The 26,998-nt window shown below is 39.3% G+C and overlaps 1 protein-coding gene across 1 annotated transcript in view; it reads left to right on the top strand.

Annotated features, from left to right (window-relative positions):
- The window catches only part of SLC16A10 (solute carrier family 16 member 10), a 101,536-nt gene extending 75,594 nt beyond the window's left edge, over nucleotides 1-25,942 (top strand). Inside the window, exons 4-6 of the mRNA XM_074368480.1 lie at nucleotides 9,514-9,657; nucleotides 18,718-18,946; nucleotides 21,215-25,942. Coding sequence (XP_074224581.1) covers nucleotides 9,514-9,657; nucleotides 18,718-18,946; nucleotides 21,215-21,447 — 606 coding nt within the window. The 3' untranslated portion in view covers nucleotides 21,448-25,942. The remainder of the gene's footprint in view (nucleotides 1-9,513; nucleotides 9,658-18,717; nucleotides 18,947-21,214) is intronic.
- Nucleotides 25,943-26,998: the final 1,056 nt, after the last annotated feature.

Below are 26,998 nucleotides of genomic sequence, written 5' to 3'. Positions count from 1 at the left end.
TCCCGAGCTGCTTCCAGGAGAATGAAACACGTGAGGTGACCAGAGCCCAACAAGAAGGCACATAGATGCCCACACCCCTCCTGACCCATGCTCATACCTGTGAAATTTAAAATGTTGCCATATGTTGATCATTGGATCTATGAAGCATTGTAATAGCCTCAGCATAAATCAGGTGTCCCTGTCCCTACTTAATGGTACGTCTGTGAACACATAGTTTCCTTTTACATGTTTCTTACTCCTCAGGAGTTGTCTCAGGGACTTTTCACAATTCTCTGCTAGTGTCTTCTGGCTCCTGTTCTCAGCCGTTGGGGTCAGAGGGGGAACTGCCTGTTCCTAGGGTCTCCGTCCTTCCTATTCCTTTTGAGGTGCTTTCTCAGCCCTGTATCACATTCACCTTCACAACAACCTTGTCACATATCTAGAGCAGGGTGTCAGACCCAGTGCCTCCTTTTCTCTCCTGAAACAAAATCCCTAGACCGTAAAACCTACTTATACACATAATTTAAAAAAATCAATAATGCCCCACTTGTAACCTAAAGGAGAAGTAAAAAGTAAGTTTTGAATAATAATGTATTTTAAAAAGTAATGCTTGGGATACTAGCAACAACGTGGATTAACCTTGAAGACATGCTAAGTACGTAAGCCAGACACAGGTCAAATCCTGTATGATTCCACTGAGATGAGGTACCTAGAGCAGTCAAATTCATAGAGACAGAAAGTAGAATGGGGGTTGCCAGGGGCTTGGAGAAGGGGAGGTATTGGGAATTATTTGATGAGTACAGAGTTTCAGTTTGAGAAAATGATGAAGTCCTGGAGATGGATGGTTGTGATGGTTGCACAAGGTGGTGAATGTACTTAATGTTACTGAACTGTACACTTAAAAATAGTTAAAATGATAAATGTTAGGTGATATAAATTTTATTTAAATAATTAAATTGGAAAAAAAGGTAATGCTTGGGCAGAACTCTGTGAAAGATCAAAAGAGCCTCCACAGATTTCCAAAACGCCCCCAAAGGGGCGGTACTGCCCGCACTGTAAAGCTGTGTGCAGCACAGGCTTGAAACCAGAAAACGGGTGCCCAGCATCTTACTCAGGAAGGAGTAGAGCTCATAATTTGACTCTAAAGACTTTTTTCCCACTATGCCTACACCTTTCAACTCTCAGTTCACAGAAGTTTTCTCTGCCACACCAGTGGCCTTCATCCAGACCACTCAGGTCTTTTACTTTCTTATCAATTCTCCTACAAGGGTGCGGTCCTTTTCTTCCTGAACACTTTAAAATCACAAGACAGAACTGAACACATTGAAAATAATGTTAATCACCACCTCCCTCCAACTCTGAAAAAGTCTTATTCTTAAGAAAGGGTCAAAAAGGGTAAAAAACTGGGGTAGACAATCTCAGAAGTGTGTGAAAGTGACAACAGCGGAAGGAAACTGATCCAGGCCTAATCTTAATTTTGTATCTTCATTCAGATAACATTTTTTTTAATTTGATGTGATACTAGGGAGAGAGTTGGCAGTTAGATAACTCAGAGTTAATAGAAAAGACTCAATACTGTGTACCTCACAAAGACTGGAGGAGAAAGGAGGCTTTGGTAAAGGGGTTCTGTAGCCAGTGTCACTCGTCTGAGGGAGTTTTAGTGAGGAGAGGTTAGAAGAAGGTAGAATTTTCATGGAAGGATCAATCTTTTTTCACTTTAGAATTAAGGGCAAACTTTAAACTGAATGAGAACTAGTAATGCTGCAATTTCTCTGCTTCTCTCAAAAATCAGATCTACCTTAAACTAAATAAATTAAAATTTCAGTAAGCCAATAGTCTACACATCTTTCTCTGTTCAAGAAGAAATAGAACCAATTTTGATAATTTACAAAATGTCTGGCTTATTGACGTTAGAGCCAGGGTCATTAAGTAAAGTTATAAAGTTATCCAGAATCTCCTAGTGATTTAAACAATGCTCTTTGAAATTATCCCTTCCTATTTTAAGATGAAGTCCATCTTAAACTTCTAAAATTTAGGCTTAATTTTACTAACCTTTTGCTGGATGCATTTGTTCATTTTGGACTACTTTTCCCAATTCATGCAATTCAGCTACTGATTAGAGACTCCATAACCCACACCTGTCTTTTATTTGCATATACATTTAGCTAATAGGTGATTTTCTCACCAGATAAACCCAGGAGTAAGTTTAGAAGAGCAGATCCCTTTAAAAAAACAAAACAAAACAGTGCAAACATGAAAACACATGATGCCTCAGAGAAGCACTGATGATATCCAGGAGTCCATGTCTGCGGAGCCTTGGCAACCACCATGTACCTTCAGAGTGCTCTGCTGAAGCACTGGTCAGGCAGCCATGCAGGCGAGCTCTGGACCATGGCTGAGCCTGCCCTGCCATCCTAATGAGCAGAGTAGAGGTAGTCTACCTGTTAACAATTCACAGTTCATTGTGATCATCCAAACTAACCTGGAACCAAGGGTCTGAGAGTGGGGAACCTAGTATGCCAAGAATGAGACTTCAGGACAGAAACTGTTCAGAATCAAATTTGGATTTAGGTGGAATGAATAAAAATTTAAATAAACCAACAGATTAACACCTTTCATTCTTTAGGAAGGACTAGAATAATTTTTGATAATTTGAGAAATATCTGGCACAGGAAGTATTGTCAGGGTCACTAAATAATTTCAAGTTACCTAAAAATCCTAGTGACTTATTTTCTATTTTAAGATGAAGTTCATCTTAACTTCCAAAATTCAGGATTATTTGAGCTAAATCCAAGTTGGTTCTAACTGATATTTCCTCTAAAATATTTTGCCAGACTTTGAGCTGATCTAAATAATGCTATATCAAGGATGGACTTTTTTTCTTTTAGTCTAAGGAAAAAAAATTTTCAATGGAAAAATAATAAAAGCTTTAAAGACTTTTTAGAGTTAAATAATGTTTTCAAAATCATACGAAGGTTTTGCAAACCATCAGCCATCTTCCTTCCAAACTCTTCTTTTTCTACTCTTTGGTGGCTGTTAAATAATCTTCACCCTGGAAACCCTTCCCTGTTTTTTCCCAGTCCCTGACTTTTATGTGTCTTAACAGCACCATGTGTGATTACTGGCACCATGGAAATCCATCTTAATGAAATGGAAAGACTGGCCATTTAAAAAAACAAACAGAACCAACCACCCATGCCTCCTGACGTCCTGTCCGGCCAAAGGTCTGCTCTCCACTCAGTCAGCTGCTGAGGAGGCAGGAGCACCTGCACCATGGATTTAGTCACAACTGGTATCTTATTAGTAAAGTGACACTGGGCTGCCTAAGATGTTAGTCCTTAAAAATGCTGGCAGGCAAGGAACTGTTTTCACTTCAAGCACATCTTAGAGCCATTTTATTTCAAAGCACAGTTGATCAAATTTAACAAGTTAAAATTGTGTTTTGAGGCTGACGTAACAATGATCTTAATAATAAAGTCCTGTTTCACTATTATATGATGTAAAGCACTCAATTTTATGTACCGAGATCTCTGGACTTAAGTTTTCTGCCACCTTTAGTCACCTCAGCGGGCTTGTACAGTGCCCATGTAAAACTTCCCCCGGCAGTGCCCTGCTGCTCTTACTTCCTTTTCTTTTCTTAGTGAAAACAGATAGAAAAAACACAGTTGTTTAAAAAAAGAAAGAAAAAAACCAAACCCTCTTCCGTTCAGAAGATTTCTGTTCATCTTTCTTTGAAGTCAAAGGGTAGTGTTAAGTTTTGATGTGCAGCGAAATCTGAGATTATCCATTAACCACCCTCGCAGGCCTTTTACTCCCTTTCAAAGGTACATGTAACTTTTAAAGGAGCCAGGCTCTTTTCTTTGTGTTTATTTATTTATTTTTTAAGTACATTTAAGTAGAATGGTCTCTTAAAGTTATAGAGTAGCTTTTCAGATGTTGAAAGGATATATTCTTTGAAATTACTCTAAATTGCATGCGAATGAGGCAACAAGCTGAAATTGCTAATCCCGGGAGTGAATAGCAAGTGAGCAGAAGTGCTCTGAACTCAGCATCCCTGTTGGGAAGTAGGAAGCTGCAGAAATCATTCTGAATTCCAAACCCCTGAAAGTACTGTGCAGCGTTTATTACCCCATTTTTGGACGTACCATGTGGACGTACCGTGTAAACGTACACGGTACAGGCCCTCCACCCCCACCAACAGCTGATTCTCTCAGAGGCAGAAGGAGCACACGTGACTTCCGTTGTCCACCTTTTCAGTTTGATGGTGTGGATCTGCAGAGGAAGGGCCGAGGACCAGGGAATCAAATCCTCACACACAAGGACAGATGATGGCTGTGTGCCTGGAATCCGTTTATCTCCCAGAGGGCACAGTAACTGCAACAACAGTGCACGATAAATACTGTTTCGTTTTTTCCCTCAGTTTTGCAAAGGCAGTTGTGGTTCTGTTAGTCCCACAGTCTGCAGTGCTCAGCTTTCCTGGCCTCCCTAAAATGCTGCCCTTGTTAGCACTTGGTACTTGAGTTAGTCAGCTGTTCCCATAAGCCCACTGTCAGAAATAAAGTTATCTTTGTTTTATGTCCCCTATAGTTTTCCTCCTTTCTTAACTACTATTCCCCAAAGATATACAGTTTAACTTGTATGTACCAAGGTTTTATATTTTTATGTAATGAATTATATAAACATTACATAAAAGACATTAAACAGAAACCCCCGTCCCCTTAAAAAGGTGGAGGAGAAGGACAGTGAGGCTACTGTCATAGCATGGCCAAATAACTCAGTCTTAGAAAACATTACTGTTGGACCTTTTGGACCAGTGACCTCCTTGCTTTGCAGATGTGTAGCACCACTGGGTTTCAGGAGCTCCATAGATAAAGTGATTTGGGGTCTCCTGTTGCACCTTTTTCTATTGTGAAACCATTTGTTCAGAAGCTTGAGTTCTAATGCTGTTACATCAGCTGTATTGGAGCTGGTTTTGTACTGTGGCCACCCACTGAACTTTCTTCATAGTTGACTCTCTGAGAGCCAGGGGACTCAGCCTAGGTCCTCAGTGGGAGAACACTGTCTGGCTCTCCAAATGTTTGGCACTGTGGCTCCCCTGTTAGGGAGAGGTGGAGAAGGAAGAAACCAGGGCTGAGGCCAGTCCAGCGAGATGGTCACCACCTTAGGCTGCTCCCTCTGACTTCTCACAAACAGATCTGCCTCTGGGCTCTAGTGAGGGCAGAGGAACTTCTCTCTTCAGGTGTCTGGTCAGAAGCATGTCATCCATAGAGAGAGGCTGTATCACCATTTAAGGTAGGGATGGTTAGGGGAAGGGCTGTAAACTGTGAACCAGTTTTGTCTTTTTTCCTTCTTCCACCCATGGGTAAGAAATGAGCAGATATTATGAGATTTAAGTTCTTGGTTATCTTTGGATAACAGAACAATAAATAGGGTTTCACACAATCCAAAAATGGCTTCTGTGTTTAGCAAAAGTTGAATGATGGAAAGTTTCAGGAGCAGGCGGCATTCAGGCTGTCAGTCAGCAAGGCTATGGTAATCCCTGAGGTGTGCAGTAAACAAGTGTTTGAGAACATAAACGAAAGACTAATTTCTGCCCTAAAGGCACACATTTGAATAAAGTCTACTTTAAAGAACTGCTCTATAAAGTGATGTTATTCCCGGGGTAGATAATGGCTTCTAGTATAGATTTTGTATTGGTTCAAATAAGTTAGGTTAAATATGGAGATACCTGTTAAACATTTTCGAGTTCCTACCCGACTCTTTATTAGAAATACCAATTTTACCCAATATTCATGCTTTCTGCTAAACTAAAATGTGTGCCAGTCTCCAGAGGATGAGAGATGGGTGGGGATTCATGAAATAGTTTGCAGCAGTCATGGACGGCTTAGGCCACAGGTAGAACCCACCAGCTCCCCTGGGTGCTGCCCCCAGTGAGGAAGGGTCTCCAGGACCCAGAGATGCAGCATCCGCGGATTCTATTCTCCCATTCCCCAGATCCCCTTTCTGACAAAAAAGAAAAGAAAAGAAAAGAAAAAAAAACCTTTTATTTTGCAAATTTTGGCTGAAGGTGGCAGAGTGGCTGTCAGCAGCTGAAGTTCTTGCTTTATTTAAACAACAATAATTCAATGAAATAATGCCCCTTGTAGTTGAAGAGCTAAGTTTCCACTTAAGCATTAATTTGATTTTACCAAATTTATTTTCTTTTGAAAGACCCAAAACATTTCACCTTATTAATCCTTTTAAGGATTACAAAGTGGATGGTGGGGGGGAAGTAATCCACTGATAAAAAGATTATAGCAATTTGGCTGGCAGGTGCTTTTAGTTTCATCAAAAGAATGATTGGTAAATTGTCTTTTTTGAATACTAAAGTATGTCTCTTAAAAAGTTATACTAGATCCTTTGGGTGTTTCCTGAAGTGGATTTAGTACATTAGAATCTGGATTCAAATTCCAAATAAAGCTGATGAATACACATAATTATATGTCACCTGCCTTAAGATCAGGTTATTCGTTTTCTTCAGAATTGAGCTGGAAACCATTTTTTTCTACTTTATCTAATCTCACTTCATGGGAGTGATAAGGACCTAGAGGAATTAGCCATTTTGAGCTTTTATCAAAAGCTGTTTTATCTTTGCAGCCACAAGTAGATTTCTTGGACCAGCACTGTGCAACAGAAATATAATGCAAGCTATGTATGTGATTTAAGATTTTCTAGTAGCCATATTTTAAAAAGTAAAACAGACAAAAACCCCACAAATGCAATTAGTTTCATAATTTAAGTAGTAGAGCCAAAATATTATTCCAATATGGAATCAGTGTTTTAAAATTACTGTGATATTTTGCATGCTTTTTTTTTTCCACTAAGTCTTGTAAATTTCTGTGTATTTTACACTTAAAGTACATCTCAATTCAGCCTAGTTACATTTCAAGTGCTCAACAGCCCGCATGCGGCCAGCAGCTGCTGTCCTGGACAGCACAGTGCGAACGTGGTGTGTGTGAGGTGGCAGCTGGATGTGAGGCTCGGTGCAAAGCAGGGAGGCTTTATCAGTCAGACCAGGAGTTGGAGCTTTATCCTGAAGACTGTGGGGCCATAGAAAGATCCTAAGCAGAGCAGTGTTATTTTTAATTTTGAACTTAACTTGGTGGCCTCAGGGAATACAGGTTGGAGCTTTGGGAGTGGGGGCTCAAGCACGAAACATATTAAAGGCTGTTGCAGTGGTCCAGGTAAGGAGTGATAAGACCCGGAACTAAAACCCTATGGGAACACAGACCAAAGGAAGTGTGTCTGAGAGATTTAGGAGGTAAAATCATCAGAATTTGGTGTTGACTACTGGATGGGTCTGAAGGGAGGGAGGGGGGTAATCTAGGATGGTTGTCTGCTTCTTTCTGGGAACTTGGGCCAAGAGCCTGGTGTTACCTGAAGTAGAGGGGGCGGGTTGTGCAGGCAGGTGAGTGCAGCAGGGGCGTGGTGGCTCTGGGGTGCCTCGGAAATAGGCAGGTAGATGTCTAGTTTGACATGGAAGAGTTTACTCAAGAGAATGTCTAGAGTTAGAGGCGAGAAAGGCTGGGTAGGAACACTCAGTACTTAAGGTGCCGGTGAACACTAGGCAGTAACCAGAAGGGGATGTAAGGGTGAGGTAACGGAGGGCAGAAAAGGTGGGACATAAGCAGAGTCTTAAAGAAGGGTAGAAGAGGCAGCAGAAATGTAGGGAGATGAGAAGGTATCAGACATGTCGAAGCGACACCGTGAATAAACCCTGCTGAGCCAGATTGGATTAGGGCTGAGATCAAAGCTGGCCTAATGCAGTTTGCAGACATGTTTTGTTTGGCATGCATGCGGTTGGATCACGCAGTGTTCTAAATTTAAGTTAGGTACCAGCATTTCCACACAAAAATCCAGATTTCTGACTTCTCTTTAAAAGGTGGCCAGGAGGTAGATTTTGACAACACTGGTGGTCCTACATGGTAAAGATTATCTGAGTGGATGTCCCCTCACTCCAGCAAGTCTGTTTTACTCCTTTATGTTATCTGCTTGAGTCCTATAGACACTGGCGTTTTCTGAGTCAAGGACTGGTAGGTAATAAAGTTACAGAGGTAGACTGGTGACAGATTATGGAGGGCTTTTAATACCAAACTGAGGGGTATAAATGTAGTCAGTGGGCAACTGGTGAATAAGGGATTGATGAGATTAAAGCTGTATTTAGGATTATTCGGGATCAGTGTGAAAAATACCGAAGTCAGGGAGAACAGTTAGCCAGTTTTGACAGGAAAGAGACAGATGCCATGGTGTTGGCAGATCCAGGTAAGCTTAAAAATGCAAATAGAGGTCTTCTGAGGAGATAACCATCCAGAAAGGCTACAAGTGCCACGTGGGGACCATCTGGGCCTTTGAGCTTTCTGGGAAATTTGCTTTGCAGGCTTCCAGAATTCAGGCCAACATTTGGTGTAAGGGACAGTGAGTCTGATTGTTTGAAACAACTGTGTTTGTTATAATAGCTCAGTGATTTCAGAGAAAGCAGTCAGAGCACAGACTTGCTTTCTCTTTTTGCTGTGAGCACAGATAGGTGATTCTTGAGAAAATGGCAGTGAGCAAGGGGTGGACAGCGTAGAACTTGGGGGCTGTGAGAACAAAGCGTGTGTTAGACAGTGGGTGCTGAGCCGCGTGTCTTGTCACCCATTAGAACACCTGCTAGTCACATCCTTTTAAAACATTGTCAGGTTGTAGGTTTGCAGTCACTGTTCTAAGTAGACTGTAAATTGAGGGAAGATATCCTTTAAAAAAAAAGGCTAAAATTCCTATCTGATCACGATTAACTGTTCTTTACACAAATATCCAATCCTTGCCAGCACTCTCCTGGAACACTGTTGCCATCTCCATTTTATAGAAAAGGAAACTGAGGCTCTAGAGGTTAAGATCTTATCCAAGGTCACAAGGCTTATAAGGGGTGGGACCAGGACTTGAATGCAGGCAGTCTCTCTGGGGACCTTTCTTCTATCCCCTGTGTTAAACCGACTCTGTGTCTTTATCTGTGCTAATGCCACACAAATAGGCAAACCCACAGGTAGAGAACCTTATGCTTTTATCCTGGAAGCTCTAGTACAACTTATTTCAGTTTGGTTCAGGCCCTCCTAGAAGAGATGAAACTCCAGAATTAGGCCTTCAGCTGCCTTGCAGAGGGGCAGACAATGTGCTGGGTCCTTGGGCGACCTTGAGAGGACCAGGCGGCGTGGTGTGTTCAAAGGTCTCTTCTCTCCCTCTAGCTCACGGCCTGCTGGTAACTGAGGAATGTGTGCTGGTTACTTTTTATTAAAAGAAATTTTTTAACCCTCATAAAAATTCTTATTTTATTTATGCAAGCTAAACCATGTTAGCTTTTCTTCATATGTTCTCGTGAAAAAACTATCAGAACAAATTCTATAAATCTTTGACTTTGGAAGTGGGTGAGAGTCCATAACATGGTAGACACACAAAGCTTCCAAACTTGTCAAGTTGTCCTACCATCCTTACTGTGGCTTCCTTCTCTTTGGTCTACAGATGAAACATGTGAATGAGAGGTTTCAAGATGAGAAAAATAAAGAGGTGGCTCTCATGTGCATTGGCATCACTTCAGGCGTCGGACGGCTGCTCTTCGGCCGGATTGCAGATTATGTGCCTGGTGTGAAGAAAGTTTATCTACAGGTACTTTCTTAATAAGCCTTTTTTTTTTCTCCAGCAAATGTATCCTTATCACCTAATGGCTCATTGTATGCACATATTTGCTTAAATTCTTCTGTAAAAATAAGAAATATTTTCTAGAACCTAATCTTTACCAACAATTTTCCAAGGGCAAAATCACTTATAAGTTTTGGGCTTCTGACATGAGAAACTGGCAGACAAACAGCAGTCTTCTTTGTTTTGTCATGGAACTCCAGCAAACCAAAATGTTTTTTGCCCATTGCATTTTCTAAGAATGTTTTATTTTTGGCATAGTTCTCATAGTCATGTGCCTTTTGCAGTACCGTGTGAAATTCAGGCATGTGTGTGTCTTTTGAGTTTCTTTACTGCAGGTTGCCTCCAGGGCGTTGTGGGATGTGCTCTTCCAAGGTCATATGGACACTCATTTGACAAATATTTAAGTGACTCCTCCATGCCAGATACTGTGCTAAATGCTACAGGTGAAACATGGTCCGTGCCCTCAGTAGCTCAGGGACTCCTGGGAAGACAGATAACGCAGTGCTGCAGCACAGTGGGATAGCAGGTGTGCAAATGGGTGCCATAGGAACACAGTCACAAAACATCTGAATCACTAGAGAGCGTCTGGGCAGGCTTCCTGGGCTGGGGGAGTGTTAAGAGATTAGATAAGGAAAACAGAGAAGGATGTTCCAAGCAGAGGAAGCCACACAGGCAAAGAGATGGAGGTGTGACATAGTATGCTATACCTGGGAAACTGAATGAATGGAATAAAGAGAAGAATTAGGTTGACTGGCTGGGGGGCAGGCAGGAGTCAGGTTGGGAAGGGCTTTTATGAGCATAAAAGAGGCTGAACTCTATCTGGAGCCATTAAGGATTTTAACCAAGGGAGTGACATGACGTGAGTTGTATTTCATAAAGCTTAACCAAGTAACTGTGAAGGGTGGAATGAAGTGGAGGAGAGGGCAAGAGTTCAGTCACAAAAGGCCACATACTGTGTGGTTCCCTTTAAATGAAGTGTCCAGAACAGGCATATCCAGAGACAAAGTGTAGAGCAGTGGTTGCCAGCAGATGGGGGAAGGAAGGAACGGGGAGTAACTGCTACTGGGGGTTTCTTTTGTGGGGGAGAGAAATACTCTAAAACTAGACAGCAGTGATGGTTGTACTTGATAATGAACTAAAACCCATTGTGAATAGTTCACTTTAAATGGGTGAATTTTATAGTATGTGAATTTTTTTCCCTCTTAGCAGTCATCTTTATTTTTAAAAATTTTTAAATTGAAGTGTAGTTGATTTAATGTTGTGTTTGTTTCTGATGTACAGCATGGTGACTCATTTACACATATATACATCTTTAAAATGAAGACCCCACACTAATATATAATCAGAGGGTTAGATGATTCTGTGGGACAATTTTTTTCTTCCACTTACTTTTTTTTAATAACATAGAATTATGTTTTGACATTTTACTTCAATTCTTCAGATTATGTCAAGAAAAGAGTCTATTCAGAAACATAGACCATTTACATTTCTCGAACGAATTGCTCTTTTCACAGTGAAAGATCAGGCCTTGGGCTCCAAGCATTTAGAAGGCAGTGCTATCTGGCAAGAATTATGATTAAAAAAAGTAGTTTAAATTGTCTCCTGTTTATATCCAATAATACTAATTGTTATAAGTATATATGGTTTCCTTTAAAATTTTTTTCTTTTTTTTAATTGAAGTATTATGGCATGTTAATTTATATTTCAGTAAAGCTTTTGGAGGCTTGGGGACTAATTGGAGAATATTGAAACAGTCTAGGCAGAAAAACCAAGGCAGAGATGTTGGGATTGATGAGGAAGTTAAACAGGGATACAGGGAATGAGACTTCAGTGGGACCACCTGGGTCTGGGGTTTATGGCTCGAGTAACAGTGAACAGTTTTGCTGTTTTATCAAGATCAGTAATTCAGTAAATCAGAGTAGGATGATGAGTTAATTTTTGCCATGTTAAGTTTGTGGTGCTTGTGGGAAAGCCAAGTCGAGTTTGGAGCTCATGAGAGTATGGCTAGGAGACCCGTGGGACTCTGGCTTTTATGCACTGTGTGGGGTGAGTGGAGGGTGTGCCAGGGAGACGGTAAGGTAGGGGCCAGATTGGTAGGAAAGAAGCCGGGCACACAGTGTTTCTGGGGCAGGAGGGGCCAGCGGTCAGTAACTAGTGAGAGTGTAGGCACGTTAAACACTAAAAGATTTTCACTGGATTTAGCAGCAGAGAGTAGTTGCAGTGGAGGGGCAGATACAGAAGACTGATCATGATCAGTTGATTAAATGGAAATACAGGCAACTTTGTCCCAAGGCTTGGCTGTGGAAAAGAAGGTAGAGGGGAGCCAAAAGGGGAATTTGGGACTGAGGGTTGAGCACGTCTGTTCACTGTAGAGATGAGAGGTATTTGAGCAGGGCTTTGAAGGGAGGGTGGAACGTGGGTGCATGAAAATGATTGGAAAAGGAATTTGTTACAGATAAATTGCCATTAATTGATTTGAAGTAAAAAACCATTTCCTGAGCAGTTCCTCATGGCAGACAATGAACTAAGTGCTCTACATACATTATCTCTTTTACTCCTCAGCCCAGCTCCTTGAGGAAGGTACTTCCACTAATGGATGTGGACACAAGGAACAGGAACAGAGAGGCTGCTTCACTGTGGGGGTGTGTGTAAGGTGCTGGCAGTCAGCCGCAGGAAGGAGTCTGGTCACGCAGCGAGGAGGAAGTGCAGACAGCTGGCAGAGTGCAGCTTTTTAAAGTATTTACTGTGTTATGGTCATTCCCTCTTTTAGTAATACCTAACTGGATATCCCTGTTGGACATTTAGTGGAACAATGTCTTGTTCTCAAGTGTCAAGGGAGCCCTCTAATGGACATTTGTTGCATTGCAGAGTTTTAGCTTCCTTTCATTTATTCAAAAAATTCCAAGTGCATACTGTGCCCCAAGCACCGGCCTAGACTCTGGTGGGGTGATACAAACACGACAGACATGGTCCCTGAGTTCCTGGAGCAAGACTTGAGGCAGGAAAAGCTGGGTGTGTCTGGGAATTCAAGAAGGCAGGGAGAATGGGCTGGGAAGAGGTTGGAAAGAGTGTGGCACAGGAAGAGAAGGGGCCAGACTATACAGGGCCCTGAAACCCAAGATGAAGAGGTTTTACTTTCAGTGTAGTGGGTCTTTGCTGGAGAATAACGTTTTACATTTTAAAGTCTGTGTGTGGAGGATGGATGACTCAGAGGGGTGCAAGAAGGGGAGGAAACCCAGTTAGGAGAGCAATACAGCGGTGAAGGTGAGAGAGGCTCAGACGGAGGTCTATGATGGATGAAGTCATGGTATGTTTCATATGGCAACACTTTACTCCAAAACAACTTAAGAAAAATTTCCTCCCTACAGGTGGGGCAGTCAGGTCACTTACAACATTTTGGGGGCACATGTTAGTACTTCATGTAATTTACAAAAGAAGATATGGCCTTTCCTAACTAGTCCCATGCTGGTCTGCATTTACATGGCAGTGAATTAAGAGTATTTTCATTTTGGATGAAAGGTTAGCCACAGCCTGGCTGCTTGTCTGTCGTATCTGGTATTTTCCATCCAGATGTGGTGCAGAGAACCTGGCAGTATGTGCTGAGCCACAGGTGAGATGACTGCAGTCCAGGGAGCCCCTGGAGGAGAAAGGTGGCCTTCATGTGTCCTGTGATGCCAGGAACCACCGATGGGCTCTGTCCTGTGAACACAGCGGCACAGGAGGCAACACAGGCCCAATCCACGCAGTCTGCTGGGCTCGCTCCTTTGTATCACTACCTGCTCTGTCTCCTTTTCCTGGCTTCCCTGCCCCGACTCCCAAACGTTCAGTGCGTTTTTATTCTTGGCCCTTAATCTTGTCTGCTGCCACCAACTCCAGGCTTGCCCGTTTGCTCTGTCCTCACGCGCTCTCCCTGCCCGCTGTCTGCCCTGTGGCTGGAAAGCTCCTGCTGCTTGTCTTCCTGTCCTTCCCATCGCTGGTGCCGTTTTCCCAGACGTACCCACTGCCGGCTTTCATTGGTTACAGCTCAGCCGTTGTGGGGCTGTGGCAGCTCTCTTCCCGCCCTGTCCCCCTGACGCCAGTCATCTTGGGTTTGGGGGCTGCAGAGCAGGGAAGCACAGGCTCCGGGTGAGGGATGGCTTGTCCCCACACCTGGCAGAGGGCTGTGCGAGGATTCATGGTGACAGCTTATGGAAAGTGCCGGCTCAGAGCGGGTAATTAATGAATCCTTGCTTTTATTATGTTTTAATATTTTATTAAACACTGAGGCAGATCCTGGTTTGGAACAGGTCTCAAGAAAGGAGACCTTGTTATCTTGATTTGGGGATCTCTGCTTATAGGTAACAGTTTAGGAATGTATCTTACACTTTTGCTGTAGAGTTCTGAATTTAAACTTCCATCAGGGTCCTGGGTTCCAGGTATTTTCAGCCTAACATTTCTAAATGTTGAGCGAAGAGATGACTGAACTGCATTATGTAGAATAATGGTTAATGAATGTCTTTGCAAAGGTTCCTGGGGTACATACCCTATTACGAGAGGAAAGGCTGTGTCCTGGTATCTTCTTAACCATCTATTTTAATTTCACAGGCCTATCTTTCTAGTCACCATTAAATTACTACAGATTTGTGTCTTTAATATGTGACTGTTTCAGAGGCTTGGAAGTTATAACTCTAATGAAGGAACTGAAAACTTTGCATTTAGATCACTTTCCCATTGTGTCATATTTCTCTGTGACATGGACATACTGAAGTGTGGACAGCATATCCCTGTATGTAAAGCAGATAAGCCCAGACAACGCGTGTGTGCACAGGGAAGGTCTAGAATCACCAATTGTTGAGTGAGGTTATTTCTGATGAGGGCATGGGTTGAGGGTGGGAGGGGGTTGAAGACGACTCACATGTATTACTGTATACATTTTTCTAAGGTTTGAATTTTGATAAGAATGTATTCATGAGTTACTTTTGTAATACAGAAAAAAATTTTGTAACTTAGAAAAACTAATCACTTTTAGATCCATCTTCCTATGTACTGTGTACTTCTGGTTGAAGGAGAATGAACTGATCAGTGTTGCCCAGTTGTTTTTTATTTTGTGTGTGTGGGGATGTTGTTGTCTTTTAGCATTTTACATTTTCCTAAAGATACCTTGGGATAAAGGTATATGCTTTTCCAAACAGAAGCTGTTTCCAAAATGGTATCCAAATACTTAGCAATTCCTCAGCCTGAATAAGAAACCAGACTATGGCACTCTGTTCTCACCTGGGCTGTGGCACAGGGGCTAGTTCCTCCGTCAGGCAGGAACAGTGGTACTCATGTACCCTGGGGAAAGCTGAAAGCCTCCCTGTGAAGCACTTGGAAAGGACTCTATGCTTTAGAAGAAGCCAGCCTCTCGGCTGTGGCCTAAACGCTTCCTTTTAGTGTGATGGACCAGTAGACTGCTGCTGCCAACTATGGGATTCCTAGCCAGAGGCTCTGAAGGTCTGGAAACTTTATATTGAATAAATTTATAGGAGCAACACTTGAATAACTGTGGCCAATTGTGCATCTGCTTAAAGTGCCTCCCTGCTTATTCAGGTGCAGCTTACTTTTCCTCTTCAGCCATATGCTTGGATTTCTGAGCAAAACTTCCACTGACATTTCTCCAAAAATGCTCTCTGTGACAGAAATGAGAAAGGTAACAGCAAAAAAAAATTTTTTTGGTTTGTTTTTGGTTATTAGGTATATAAACTAACTAAGCAGGGGGTTATTCTAGAGCTGTAATGTTATGAGAGAAGCTATTTCCTTGTATGATTTTAAGAAAGCAGAAGCACAAAAGACATCTCAACAGTCAAGGCCTTATTAAATGGCAGTGCCGGAGCCTAGGAGAGATGTAGGAACCTTTGAGTCCCTTATTTAAATCTCATCAGAGCTTCTGTGTTTGGGGGAGATTGTATGTAATACTAAATATATTCATCTTTCAAACTGGGGCCTGCTGTCTACAGATCAATAGATATTTGGGAGGCAGTGAACCTCCTATATGCATATGTGCTCAACCTCGCCCGTGCTCCTCATGGCTGGAGTGTCCCTGCCTGTAGGGAATAGGTTTGACCTTGCCAGCTCGTCTTGCTTACCTCCTCATTTGGCTACTTTGGGGGTAGTTACACCTGCTGGAATAGAGCAGTGTTTCTCACTACTACAGCGACAAATAAGGCAGAAATAGCTAGGTAGTTTCTGAGAAATGCTAAAAAATATACGTGTAAATTTTTATAAATTCAATTCTTAAAGAAAAAATAAGGAATTTTAAACAATTTTTATTTAATAATTGTTATTAAAATTTAACAGCTTTAAATAACAACAATTAGTGTCAGATAATTGAAAAAGAGAATATAAATTACTGTAATTTGAATTAAGAAAAATGAGAACTTGCAGTTAGGTAAAATATTAAAAAGTAATATGCTCAAAATATATAATAATAAATTTGAAACTCTTACATGAATGATCTCTTACAAAACTGACCAAGAAACAAAAATTTGGAGGGGCCAAAAATGGATAGAAAGATCAGGATAACTACCGTAAGTTAACTACCTGGGTCTCATGTTACATAAATTGGTCCAAGAAAACATGCATTTATTGAGCAAAACTGACTTTGTGCTAGGCTTTCAGCATTCACTTTGGTTGTCTTGTCTGTACTGAACAGAACAGGAAAAGAATAGGAAACATGCAGAACTAACCTAGTCTAACTACAGTGGTGCTGTGGGATTATTTGATCGATGGCTTTACTGATTAAACCCACTGAATCTGGTCCCATAATGTCCTAACATTTTATTCCAGATTCTCTGGGATGTGTGATGAAGGATTAATTCCTAAGATTCAAATGTTTATCTCCTTTTGTGTTTATAGATAGAATAAAAATGTATCTAATTAAGGATATTAGGATTTGTCTAACTAGTTTTTAAATAAAAATAACTCCTTAAATCTTTACCTACTTGTTAGTTTCAAACACTTGCTCCATTTTGATATATCTTTAGGTCTCTTTTTGTATAGATGAGAAGCATCAAGGAGTCTTTTTATCAAGGTCACAAACAGCTAGAACCTAGTCTTGTCCCTGTAAGCCTTAGTTCTTTCCAGCCTTCCAGGCTGCAAAACCAGGACTTACCCACTACCGAGAAATTATGCTTAGTTGTTAATGGAAATCGGATTGGAGAAAAAGATGTTTAAGTAGAAAATAAAAAGTCAAAATGGGGAGATTGTTCTTTAGGAAATGTGAAGTACCAGACATATTTTTCAGATAGCCAACTCAGAGTCTTAAACTAATTCTACCATGAAGCCATATTTTAATAATGAAGAAAAATGAATTCAGCTATATAATATGATGGTGTCAAAAAGAGACCAACCTGGAGTTTGAGACCTTTTTCAAGAGTACATTTCTTATTGTGGGGCCAGGGGACTACCTGTGTCAAAGTCACCTGGGAAGCTTATGAAAACCACCATTCTCAGATCTCTGCTCCTCAGATGATCCTGAGGTGCACTAAGGTTGTGAGGGGCTGCCCCGAGGCATGCTGCCAACCTTGGTATGCCTTGGATGTGCCTAGTGCGTCCTGGGAAAAATAAAGCAGATGAAGATGGTGGTCCAGACGGCTGCTTTATGTGGTCTCTCTCTCCCTCCCCAGCCCCACTGTCACAGGAGGGTACCCTCCAGGAACCATTCCATTGTTGCCTGCTACTTACTGCCAATGCAGACCACGGGTTCCAGGCTGGCTCCATCCAGGGTTACTACTAAACCTCCCAGCATCAGTATCACTATCTTCATCTGTAAAATAGGGAAAACATTACTACCTACCTCAAAGTTATTAGGAAGATCACCATCTAAAGTTCTTAGAACATTGCCTGGCATTTAATAAACACTAAATAAATTATAGTTGCTACTATATGCATACTTTAAAAAAACTGATTCTTTTAGAAACATTTCTTCTGCTGACAAGTGAATTATCCAATTTTAACTAGTTCTTTGCCTAAAAAAGTTGTTGAATTGTCTGCTCCTTTCTTTTTGGTATTTACCATAATTTGAATATACAACTATAGCACATCAAACACTTCACGTGCATTTATTTATTTAATGGTCAAGTCCCCACAACCCAAGGTAGGAACCAGGTCTTATTCACATAACACAGTAGCTACCAACGTGGCAGGAAAAATTAAGTGTTTCACTCTATTAATTAGTCTAACACTAAAATAAAAGTGTTTTTAATAGTTTAAAATATTTCTCAGCCTCAACTTGGGTGCTTAATAGGGTATATCTGTTTCATCAGAAGACATAATATTTGAAAATATTCTTTGATAATAATATATTGATTCACACTGTCAAAGTAATAAAATTGGATTATATAATTAGTTCTTAGGATGTTATAGTAGACTATGTTTACTGTTTTCACTGCATATTATGCATCCTATATTTCCTATGACAGTCAAAATTTAATTAGAATTTTAATAATCAAAATTCAGTATATATTTATAGAATAGCAAATCATAGTTACTTATTCTAATCTCTCTCACTTGGTCTAACTATGCTCACCGTGTCTGGAATATTAGTGGGTAAAATATTACAGGTTATTTACATCACTGTATTCCCCAAACTGGGAGAATGGATCTGGCTGCCATATTTTCATTTTGCAAAGGACTAATACCAATAAAGTTCATAGAATTTCAGCAGTAAATTTTTAAAATCATGTTTGATGAGTAAACTTGAGCTGATATTCAAAGAACAAATATTTATTGAGCACTAACAAGGTGCAGCATCTTTAAACCTTATGTAATATATAGTCCAAAGATGACTTTTGTATAGATTCTGGCCTCAAAGAGCTTTCTTTTTGTCCTTAATGGAAATACTGAGAGAATGCTGGAGAACTTGGGGGAGATGATTATAGGAGTTGATTATGTATATAAAAATCAAGGTCAACTGGGCTGGGAAGGCAACTAATCAGTAGCACTCAAAAGTCCTAAGCATGTGCATCACTCTTCCTGAGAGCCAAGCTGACACTGTGGTGTCTATCCCAGGTCCTCTCCTTTTTCTTCATTGGTCTGATGTCCATGATGATTCCCCTGTGCAGCGTCTTTGGGGCCCTCATTGCCGTCTGTCTCATCATGGGTCTCTTCGATGGATGCTTCATTTCCATCATGGCCCCCATTGCCTTTGAGTTAGTTGGTGCTCAGGATGTCTCCCAAGCAATTGGATTTCTGCTTGGATTCATATCTATACCCATGACTGTGGGCCCACCTGTTGCAGGTAAGTTAAATTAATTTATAACATTTTCTATTGTAGGTCCTAAGTCTCACTTATATGTAAAGTACATTACAGTTTATTGATTACTGGTCTCTTGCTTTTGTATGTGCTTTATTTATACATTTTTAATAAGACCCGCTATAGAGGGCATGTTGGAAAAATCTGCTGAAGAGGCTCTCTTATCCTTATTTATATCCAAAACACTCAGTAAAATATGTAGCAGTTAGCTTCTAGACTTTTAAGCTTTCAGAGTTCCTATATTACACTTAGTATGTGTTTTGGAGGAATGGGAATATGATTTCTTGTTTAGAAGAGGTAGAGATTCTGAAAGATTTCTAAATATGTATGCTTTGTGTAAAAGATCATATCCCCCTGAGAAATAGTGAAAAGTAACACTTAGTGGAAACAATCCAAATATCTGCCAGCAGATGAACGGATAAAATTGGTATGCCCATATGATGGAGTATTATTTAGCCATAAAAAAGAATGAAGTACTGTACTGATACCTGTTACCAAGCAGATGAACCTCAAATATTAAGCTAAGTGAAAGAAGCCAAATACAAAAGGTCACATATTATATGATTTCATTTATGTGAACTACCCAGAATAGGTAAATCCATAGGAGACAGAGAACAGATTGACGGCTGCCAGGGGATGGAGGGAAGGAGGATTAGGGAGTAACTGCATAATGTATGGAGTTTCCTTCTGGTGTGAGGAAAATATTTTGGAACTAGACAGAGGTAGCGGTTGTACAATATTATGAATATGCTAAATGCCACTGAAAGGTAGAAATCTTCTGAATATAAAGATGTCTCATGTTCAGAATTAACTGGGTACCAGTGTAAATTATTATGGTAAGAGTTGATAAAATTATTATAAAATTTAAATGTATGTACTATCATCTGTGGCTGGTACATGAGAGGCTCAGTGAAAGTTCAGTTCAATTCATTCTCATATTCAGAACCACACATATCAGCAACTTTGCCAGTTGGGAACCTAGTCATGAAATCACACAAGCAGGGCCACTACTGAGCAGACTAAATAAAACTGAAGTTCTAAAGATCACAGTCTCCTTGTAGGAGAACCGTCCAGTCCTTCCTCTCTCCCCAGGTAGCAGACTATTTACCCTGCTTTTACATCTTATATGCTTAGTTTGTTAGGGTTTCCAACTCCACAGCAGATTACAAGCAGCACTTTAGCAGAAATGGTGTTTGCTACTAGAGATGACTATAACAGACCAAGAATTAAGGAAGTAACAGGAAACTTCCAAAGCAGGCAGAAGAACACCAGGTGGTTCGGAGGGATCATAGTATTACAGCCAAACGTCGTAATTCAAATTCATAAGAATGAAAGGTTCAGTTATATGTGTAATATTCTGATTCAGAAGATATGAAAGGCATTTGTGTAGATATATTGTATATTTAAGGTTTCAATCCAGAATGACTGTACGCATTTTTTAATGTGCTGGTACTTACCTGGACACGTCCTCGGCTGTTTATTTAGCAGAGTCAGATGTTCAGCACAATGTGTTCCTGGGACATTTCAGATAATAGGTTGCATAGTAAAAGTTAAAAGTTACAAAAGTTTAAAACATCAAGATAACTTTTAAAATCTGGATTTTGTTAGAGAAATTAGAAATAAGGAGTGCTCAGTTTTCAGAAGAAGAGGACCTATTAGATTACCACATGTATTCTTATATTTTCCTCCCATGTGCTGACAAACCTTAGTATCTTTCTGAGATGTATTTAACGACCTAGCCTTTTCATCCTCTTAGATATATAATTTTTCATGGTTTTGGATTATGACTTTAAACAGTTTTATGTTATTTCATAAACAGGCCCAAGAAAGGTTTGAATTGTAGACATTCTGAGGTCAGTGTGTATGAGAGAAATTTCAGCTTGGTGGTCCGTCCACCTTCAGCTGAAGTAAGGACCTTCATCCCACATGTCAAAATACCCCAAATGGCCTCTAAGGAGTTTTGAGAAAGCTGAAGCTTCGTTGCAGATATTTTTTTCCATGTAATATCTTGGTAGGAAAACCCAGAGGACTATCACAGACCTGTAACAAGATTAAAGAAATTAGATCTTTTCCTGCCTTACAACAGAAAAGGTTTATATTTCAGACCCATTTCCTTAAAAATGTCTGATATCTGAGATGTTTGAATTAGTCCTGCTGAGATGAAGTTATTTGGCTGGCACCAGGCATCAGAGTGACCGAGACCCCGAAGAGCCATACTTGTTCTCTCTTGGTGACAGTTTCTTCCCTTCCCAGGGTTACTTCGTGACAAGCTGGGCTCCTATGATGTTGCATTCTACCTCGCTGGAATCCCTCCCCTTATTGGAGGTGCTGTCCTTTGTTTTATCCCATGGATCCACAGTAAGAAGCAAAGAGAGCTCGGTAAAAGCACTGAAGGAGAAAAGATGGAGAAAATGTTGGAGAACCAGAACTCTCTGCTGTCGAGCTCATCTGGAATCTTTAAGAAAGAATCTGACTCTGTTATTTAATGTCATATACCTCCACCAGACTGGACTTGCTTTCAGAAGTTTAAGCAAGTTTTCCTTTTATATAAATTGCAAATTTCTTATTTTTTTAATCACATCTTAGGAATAGCACAATAATCGGGAAATAGAACCCTTATTACTACAAGAACCATTTTCTGCCATTGAATAGCTGTCCGATATTTCCATGAGTCTGAGGGTGGAGACTCAGACTCCAGTTTTCATGTACAAGAAAACATGTCTGAAAGTCAGATATTGTGGCGATATGAAGCTCTCTCAGTAAAAAGCAACTCTGGAAACTGTGAATGCTGTTTAGCTTGTACAAATATTTAAAAATACCTCAAGCTATACGGAAAGGGTTGCAGTTTGGTTAGGACTGGAAATATTGTATGTTGTCTCATGTGGTGTTTTTCATTTTGGTATCTGTTTTAATTCTGCTATTTGGGAGCTTCTTAACAGTATTAAGCGTGGATTCTAGATACTATCAGATCTACTAAACCTCAAGTCTATGTTAAAATTACTTCCCTGCTGTTAAGAAAGCTATGAAATTAAGTTATTCAGACTTGCTCCAGTGTCAAGGGACCTTCATGGAGCAGGTGCTAATAGTGTATTCAGAATCAATCTGTGAGATGAACAGGATCCTGTTCCTAAGGGCAGAGCAGTTCAGAAATCAGACTTTTCTTCCATTTATATTTTTTCCCTTCGGATTTGCAGTGTGTTTCACTCAAGCAGCCAGAAACACCCCAAATTTCTGAATTTGTTTAAATTGTAACAATGAAGTAAAATAGAATGATTGAAAGGTAATTCTGGCATTTTTAACTTAGAATTTTTCTGACTTCTGAATTTGCTGCACAAGGACCAGACATTTAAACAAAGTCTTACTGAGTATGTTACCGATTTGCTGTTTCAGGCACAAATGGGAAAAAACATCTTTGTGAAGAAAATACATATTTCTGATAGGAAGAATTGCTCAAATTGGTTAAAGAAATTAATGGTTCTTGAAAGGCTAAAAGCATTTACAAAGAGAAACAACTCCTACATTTCCAAAAGTTCCTGGAAAAAATTTGCATTCGTGTGTATTTATCCTAGTGTGTTCCTCATTAATATTCCCTGTATTTTTTCTATTGTAAGAAAGCTATTAGAGTTTTAAAGACTTAAAGCTGAAGTCATGCTATGACCCATACTCATCTTTAAAATATAGGAACACTTCTCTCACCCTTGAAATTATTTTAGTACATTTTTTAAATTTAGGTCTTTAAAAGTTAATAATATGCAAAGCATATTTAAATCCTAAATAGAGATGTATATTATATATTCCTCAAATGTAGCTTGTTCACCTGGGGAGAATACTGTCTTTTTCTAAAGCACCTCCAGATCTGGATCTATTTCTAAATTCTCTGTACTGAGAGAAACAGTCTATTATCTCCCTACTTTTCTTTTCAGCTTCTATCATTTCTGAAAGGCAAAGTCCCTCCATTCCTGTCTCTTGCTGAGGATGGAGATGCTTAGAAAGCATATGGGTTTGCAGTCGTTGATGGAGGAGGAGAAGGGAAGTGAGGCTGTTAATTAAACAGAAAACCCAATAATTTTTCCTTTCACTATCAGCTTTCTCATCTGCAACCTTGAAGGTTCAACGTGTAAAAATGCTAAGTGTGGAATTTACTTTTAATAGGATTTTAAATAATTTTGATCCTTGAAGACATTCAGCAACTTACTATGCCATACACACAGCCATAACTTAATACTTCCACCAATACTTCCGTATTTCATATTCAGGGGACTTAGATAATTTGTGTTTTGGAAGGTTCTGTTACATTAAAAAAAAAAATACATTTTGACCATCCTGCCCTTTCATGTTCTTATTTTAAGCCTGAACAAAATGACTTAAATAGCAATGTAATACATTATTAGGTTCTTCATTTATTCATGCCCAGTTATATAAAATATTTTTTCCTTGTTATCAGTGCCTTTGAGATCAGCAAAAACATACACAACTAAGAACAGTCATCAGAAATTATAAAATGCTTATTTTTTTTTTTTACAGTTTCAGCACAGACTGCTGACTCCCCTGCAATTTTATAGAAGTAGATCTAAAATAGAAAATTTATTCTGTAAAGACCTAGAATGTTTTTATTTTCAAAATTTGGCTAATTTTAGGAAAAGGGAAAAAAAGTACTAATCTGAAATTCAAAGATTTGATCTCGCTTGGTATTTTCCATAATAAAAGATCAACATGACAAGTATTAATAATAAAACTTAGATCTCAGAATATTGTGTTTGTGTATAATATTATATGTAGTTTTCAGTCTGATGGAATGAATCAAACAGGATCTATAACACTGAAAAAGCTCTACTATAATAGACTGATGGAGGGTGCTGTGCTGATATAAAGTTAAAAAGCATAAAAGGTAAGATGCTAAACTCCATACAGTGCATATTTAGTAATATGCTGTTTGGTACAAAAAGTTCTAAAAGTCTAAAATATACAAACTAAGAACTAATCACAAAGATTTTAGACCAAGAAATATTTAATCTTTCAAAGTAAATCCTTTCTAATTTCTGAACAGAGTATTACTATTGCAGTAAAGTGACCTGATGGGCCTACATTTTTTTGTTTGTTTTTTGTTCAATCCAAGACACTTTTCTGAGAGGAAAAGAATAGAGACAGAATTTGCTTTCTCATTTCATCATCCTAATTCTAATAGGACTCAGCAAATTCTCAAATTTAAAAGGTTCTGGCATTTGAGGCCAACAATAACATAAGAAGGGGAGTAATTATTTCTCTTTACAGATCTGATACTTTGCAACAGATGCCCAAGGATCTTCAGAAACATTTTGGTTAAGTTTTATGGCATTGGATATTGTTGGGATGCATCCATTTCAGCCACCCAGATTACTGATACTGTATTCAAAATTTATAAGGCTCTTTGATCACAGTTGCAATGCTTCATCTATAGCCCTACTATAAGACTTGTAATTTCCACTGAAAATTGCATAGTGCTTGCATTAAGCTTCAATTTATTTATAAATAGAAATAAGACTTCATTTGCATTTCATGATTCATATATTATGTGTTTATACATGTTTGCAGACGATCCCATGGGCTCTGCCCAAGTATGGAAAACCTTTAACGCTATTAGCTTCAACTTTACATGCTTTTAAAGTAAATGAATGCTCACTTGTAAGGTAAACATATGTTTACTTCTGGTAATTCTAATCCTTTTAACTGTACTTAAGAACATTTTAATTTGTGCCATTGTTATTTGTAAACTGTCCCATATCCAGATGACTCTTCATGTTAAATCAATAGGAGACTGAATAGAAAATGTGGTGTAAGATTAGGGATAGGCAACCTAAGGCAAGGGTGGCTGTGAGGAGTTCCTGGTGGTGCACTTCCATGCCCTTTCATATGCCTCTTTTTTCCTTACTCTTTATATATTCTCTTTATCATTCTTTTTTCCTTGCCTTCCCCCCATCCTTCAAAAACCTGCTGAAGAGTCACTGACATCCTTGCTTAGTGCTCCTGGTTGCTTAGCTGCACTACTTACTTGTCCCTATGGTTTCAGAGGATGGAACCACATCCAATTTTGTGTAACCTGGAAAATGGCTTGCTCGCAGCTTTCAACTTAAGAGTTCTAATGGTACACTGAAATTTTTTTTTTAATTATGTGATTAAAATTGGGGGGTAATCATATAATTGTCACCTTTTGGGCTAATGTATAAAACTTTATTTAAATGTTTAAGGTAAATGCTTTGAGAGAAAAGACTGCCAAGTTCTTAGCATAAATATTTTCAGAGAGCATGCTTTTTAACTTTGATTTTCATATTGCATTAAAGTTTTATACAATCTGAGTCCTGAGAGCACATCATGGAGGATGCCTTGGACTGTAGCGGGCCTCTGGGTACAGTTCCTAATGAACCTGCCTTAGACTTAGGCTGGGTTATACTTTATGGTGAATGGTATTAAGAGTAAATTCCCAGAATCAAGAGATACAAGTGGAAAGTATAAGCTAATTAGCTCCAATTAAAAAATATGTAAATAATTTAAATAAGTGTTTAAAATTCTTCGTGAAATTTATAACTATGAAAACTTCATTGTTGCTGGAATACACATTAAGGAGCAAAGAATAACAAGGTGGAGAACAGCAACACACAGCTCCTGGACTTACTGTGATATGACAGCCACAGCCATGTTTATCACTTTGTTGGCAGAGACGAATGCTTTGTTTTGTAAATACACTGCAAGTGATAGGTTTCAATTTCCAAGAATAGCTAAATGTGAAATCTGCACATAATTTAGAATCATAATTATTGAACTACCATAAATAAGTAGTTTTACACAATGACTCCTTCTGAGACAATAAAGACCCATGAAACAATTCATTGCCACATCTCTGAACTACTCAAACCTTGAAACCTGGGGCATAGTAGTTTATTTAGCTTGTCCTTTTAAAAATTATTACTTTTTAGAAAGCAAACATTAATCATCTTGGTCTCTATACAAAGAAATCCCCCATGGTACTACTTTTTTGACAGATATAAAATAATATAGGAAGCTACCTCATTTATGAAACAAGATTTCAATTTTTTATTAGTACGTTGGAAAGACATTGGGAATGAAATAAAACCTCTGTAAGTACTCGATCATGACGCTTACTTGACCACGACAGTCTATCTACCTCAGCTTTCGGTGTCCAGCTAAAAGCCCAGCTTAATCAATTGTTGCTTAATCAGAAGGCAGCTAATGGTGATTAAAAGGCAAGGGAGTGCAAATTGTTGAGGGGGTTGAAATATCAGTAAAATTTCTTAAGAGCTTTGTTCTGATAAATGGATTTAAAAGGAACAGAAATGGATTAGACTGTATGCTTGTGCCTTAACCTTACAGCTTACATGTTAAACTCCTGTAAGAGGCACCCCCTTTCTAGTGGGACAGGGACTGTGGCAATGAATTTTTGTCTCGCTGTAGTTTTTGAAAATGCTATCTTTGAATGTGGCAATTGTGTAAGAGTTAATCCACAAATTCTCAGTCTAATTAAAGATGTCTGTAGCCTTTTCAGAATGGGTGCTGTGAAGAGTATTTTAGAGTTGAATGGCACTAAGCATGTATGTGATAGAACTATCAATATAAAATAACATTTCAGAAGTCAAATTGGGTCTGTGATACTATTTTGGCATCTCTGATAATACTTTTATTCTTTACCAGATAATACATTTCAGTATGTCAGTTATTAGAAGAGTCCATTTGCTAAATGTGTGTATAAACACATAAACCATTTCTACTGTGATCATCCCTAAATGTAATCTTCCATAGTATGTTCTAATATGCTGGAAAGTAATAGGTCAACATATCTCATAACTCAGCCTATATTGGAATATTTCAGGGACCCAGGGTTTGTTTTGAGACTGCTGTATTTTGACCCTGGACTATGAACAGACTGTATTTGGTGCCTTTTTTTTTCCTACCAGAGAAAGACTGGTGCTAAATTTCATGCTCCTTTCAAAATTATTTTTTCTTTTTAAACATATGTAACACAATAGGAAACATGCAGATCTAGCA

Source organism: Camelus bactrianus, chromosome 8 (genome assembly GCF_048773025.1).
Source record: "Camelus bactrianus isolate YW-2024 breed Bactrian camel chromosome 8, ASM4877302v1, whole genome shotgun sequence".
Lineage (NCBI taxonomy): Eukaryota > Metazoa > Chordata > Mammalia > Artiodactyla > Camelidae > Camelus > Camelus bactrianus.
The sequence above is the reverse complement of the archived record's forward strand: the minus strand, read 5'-3'. Positions and strand labels throughout refer to the sequence as shown.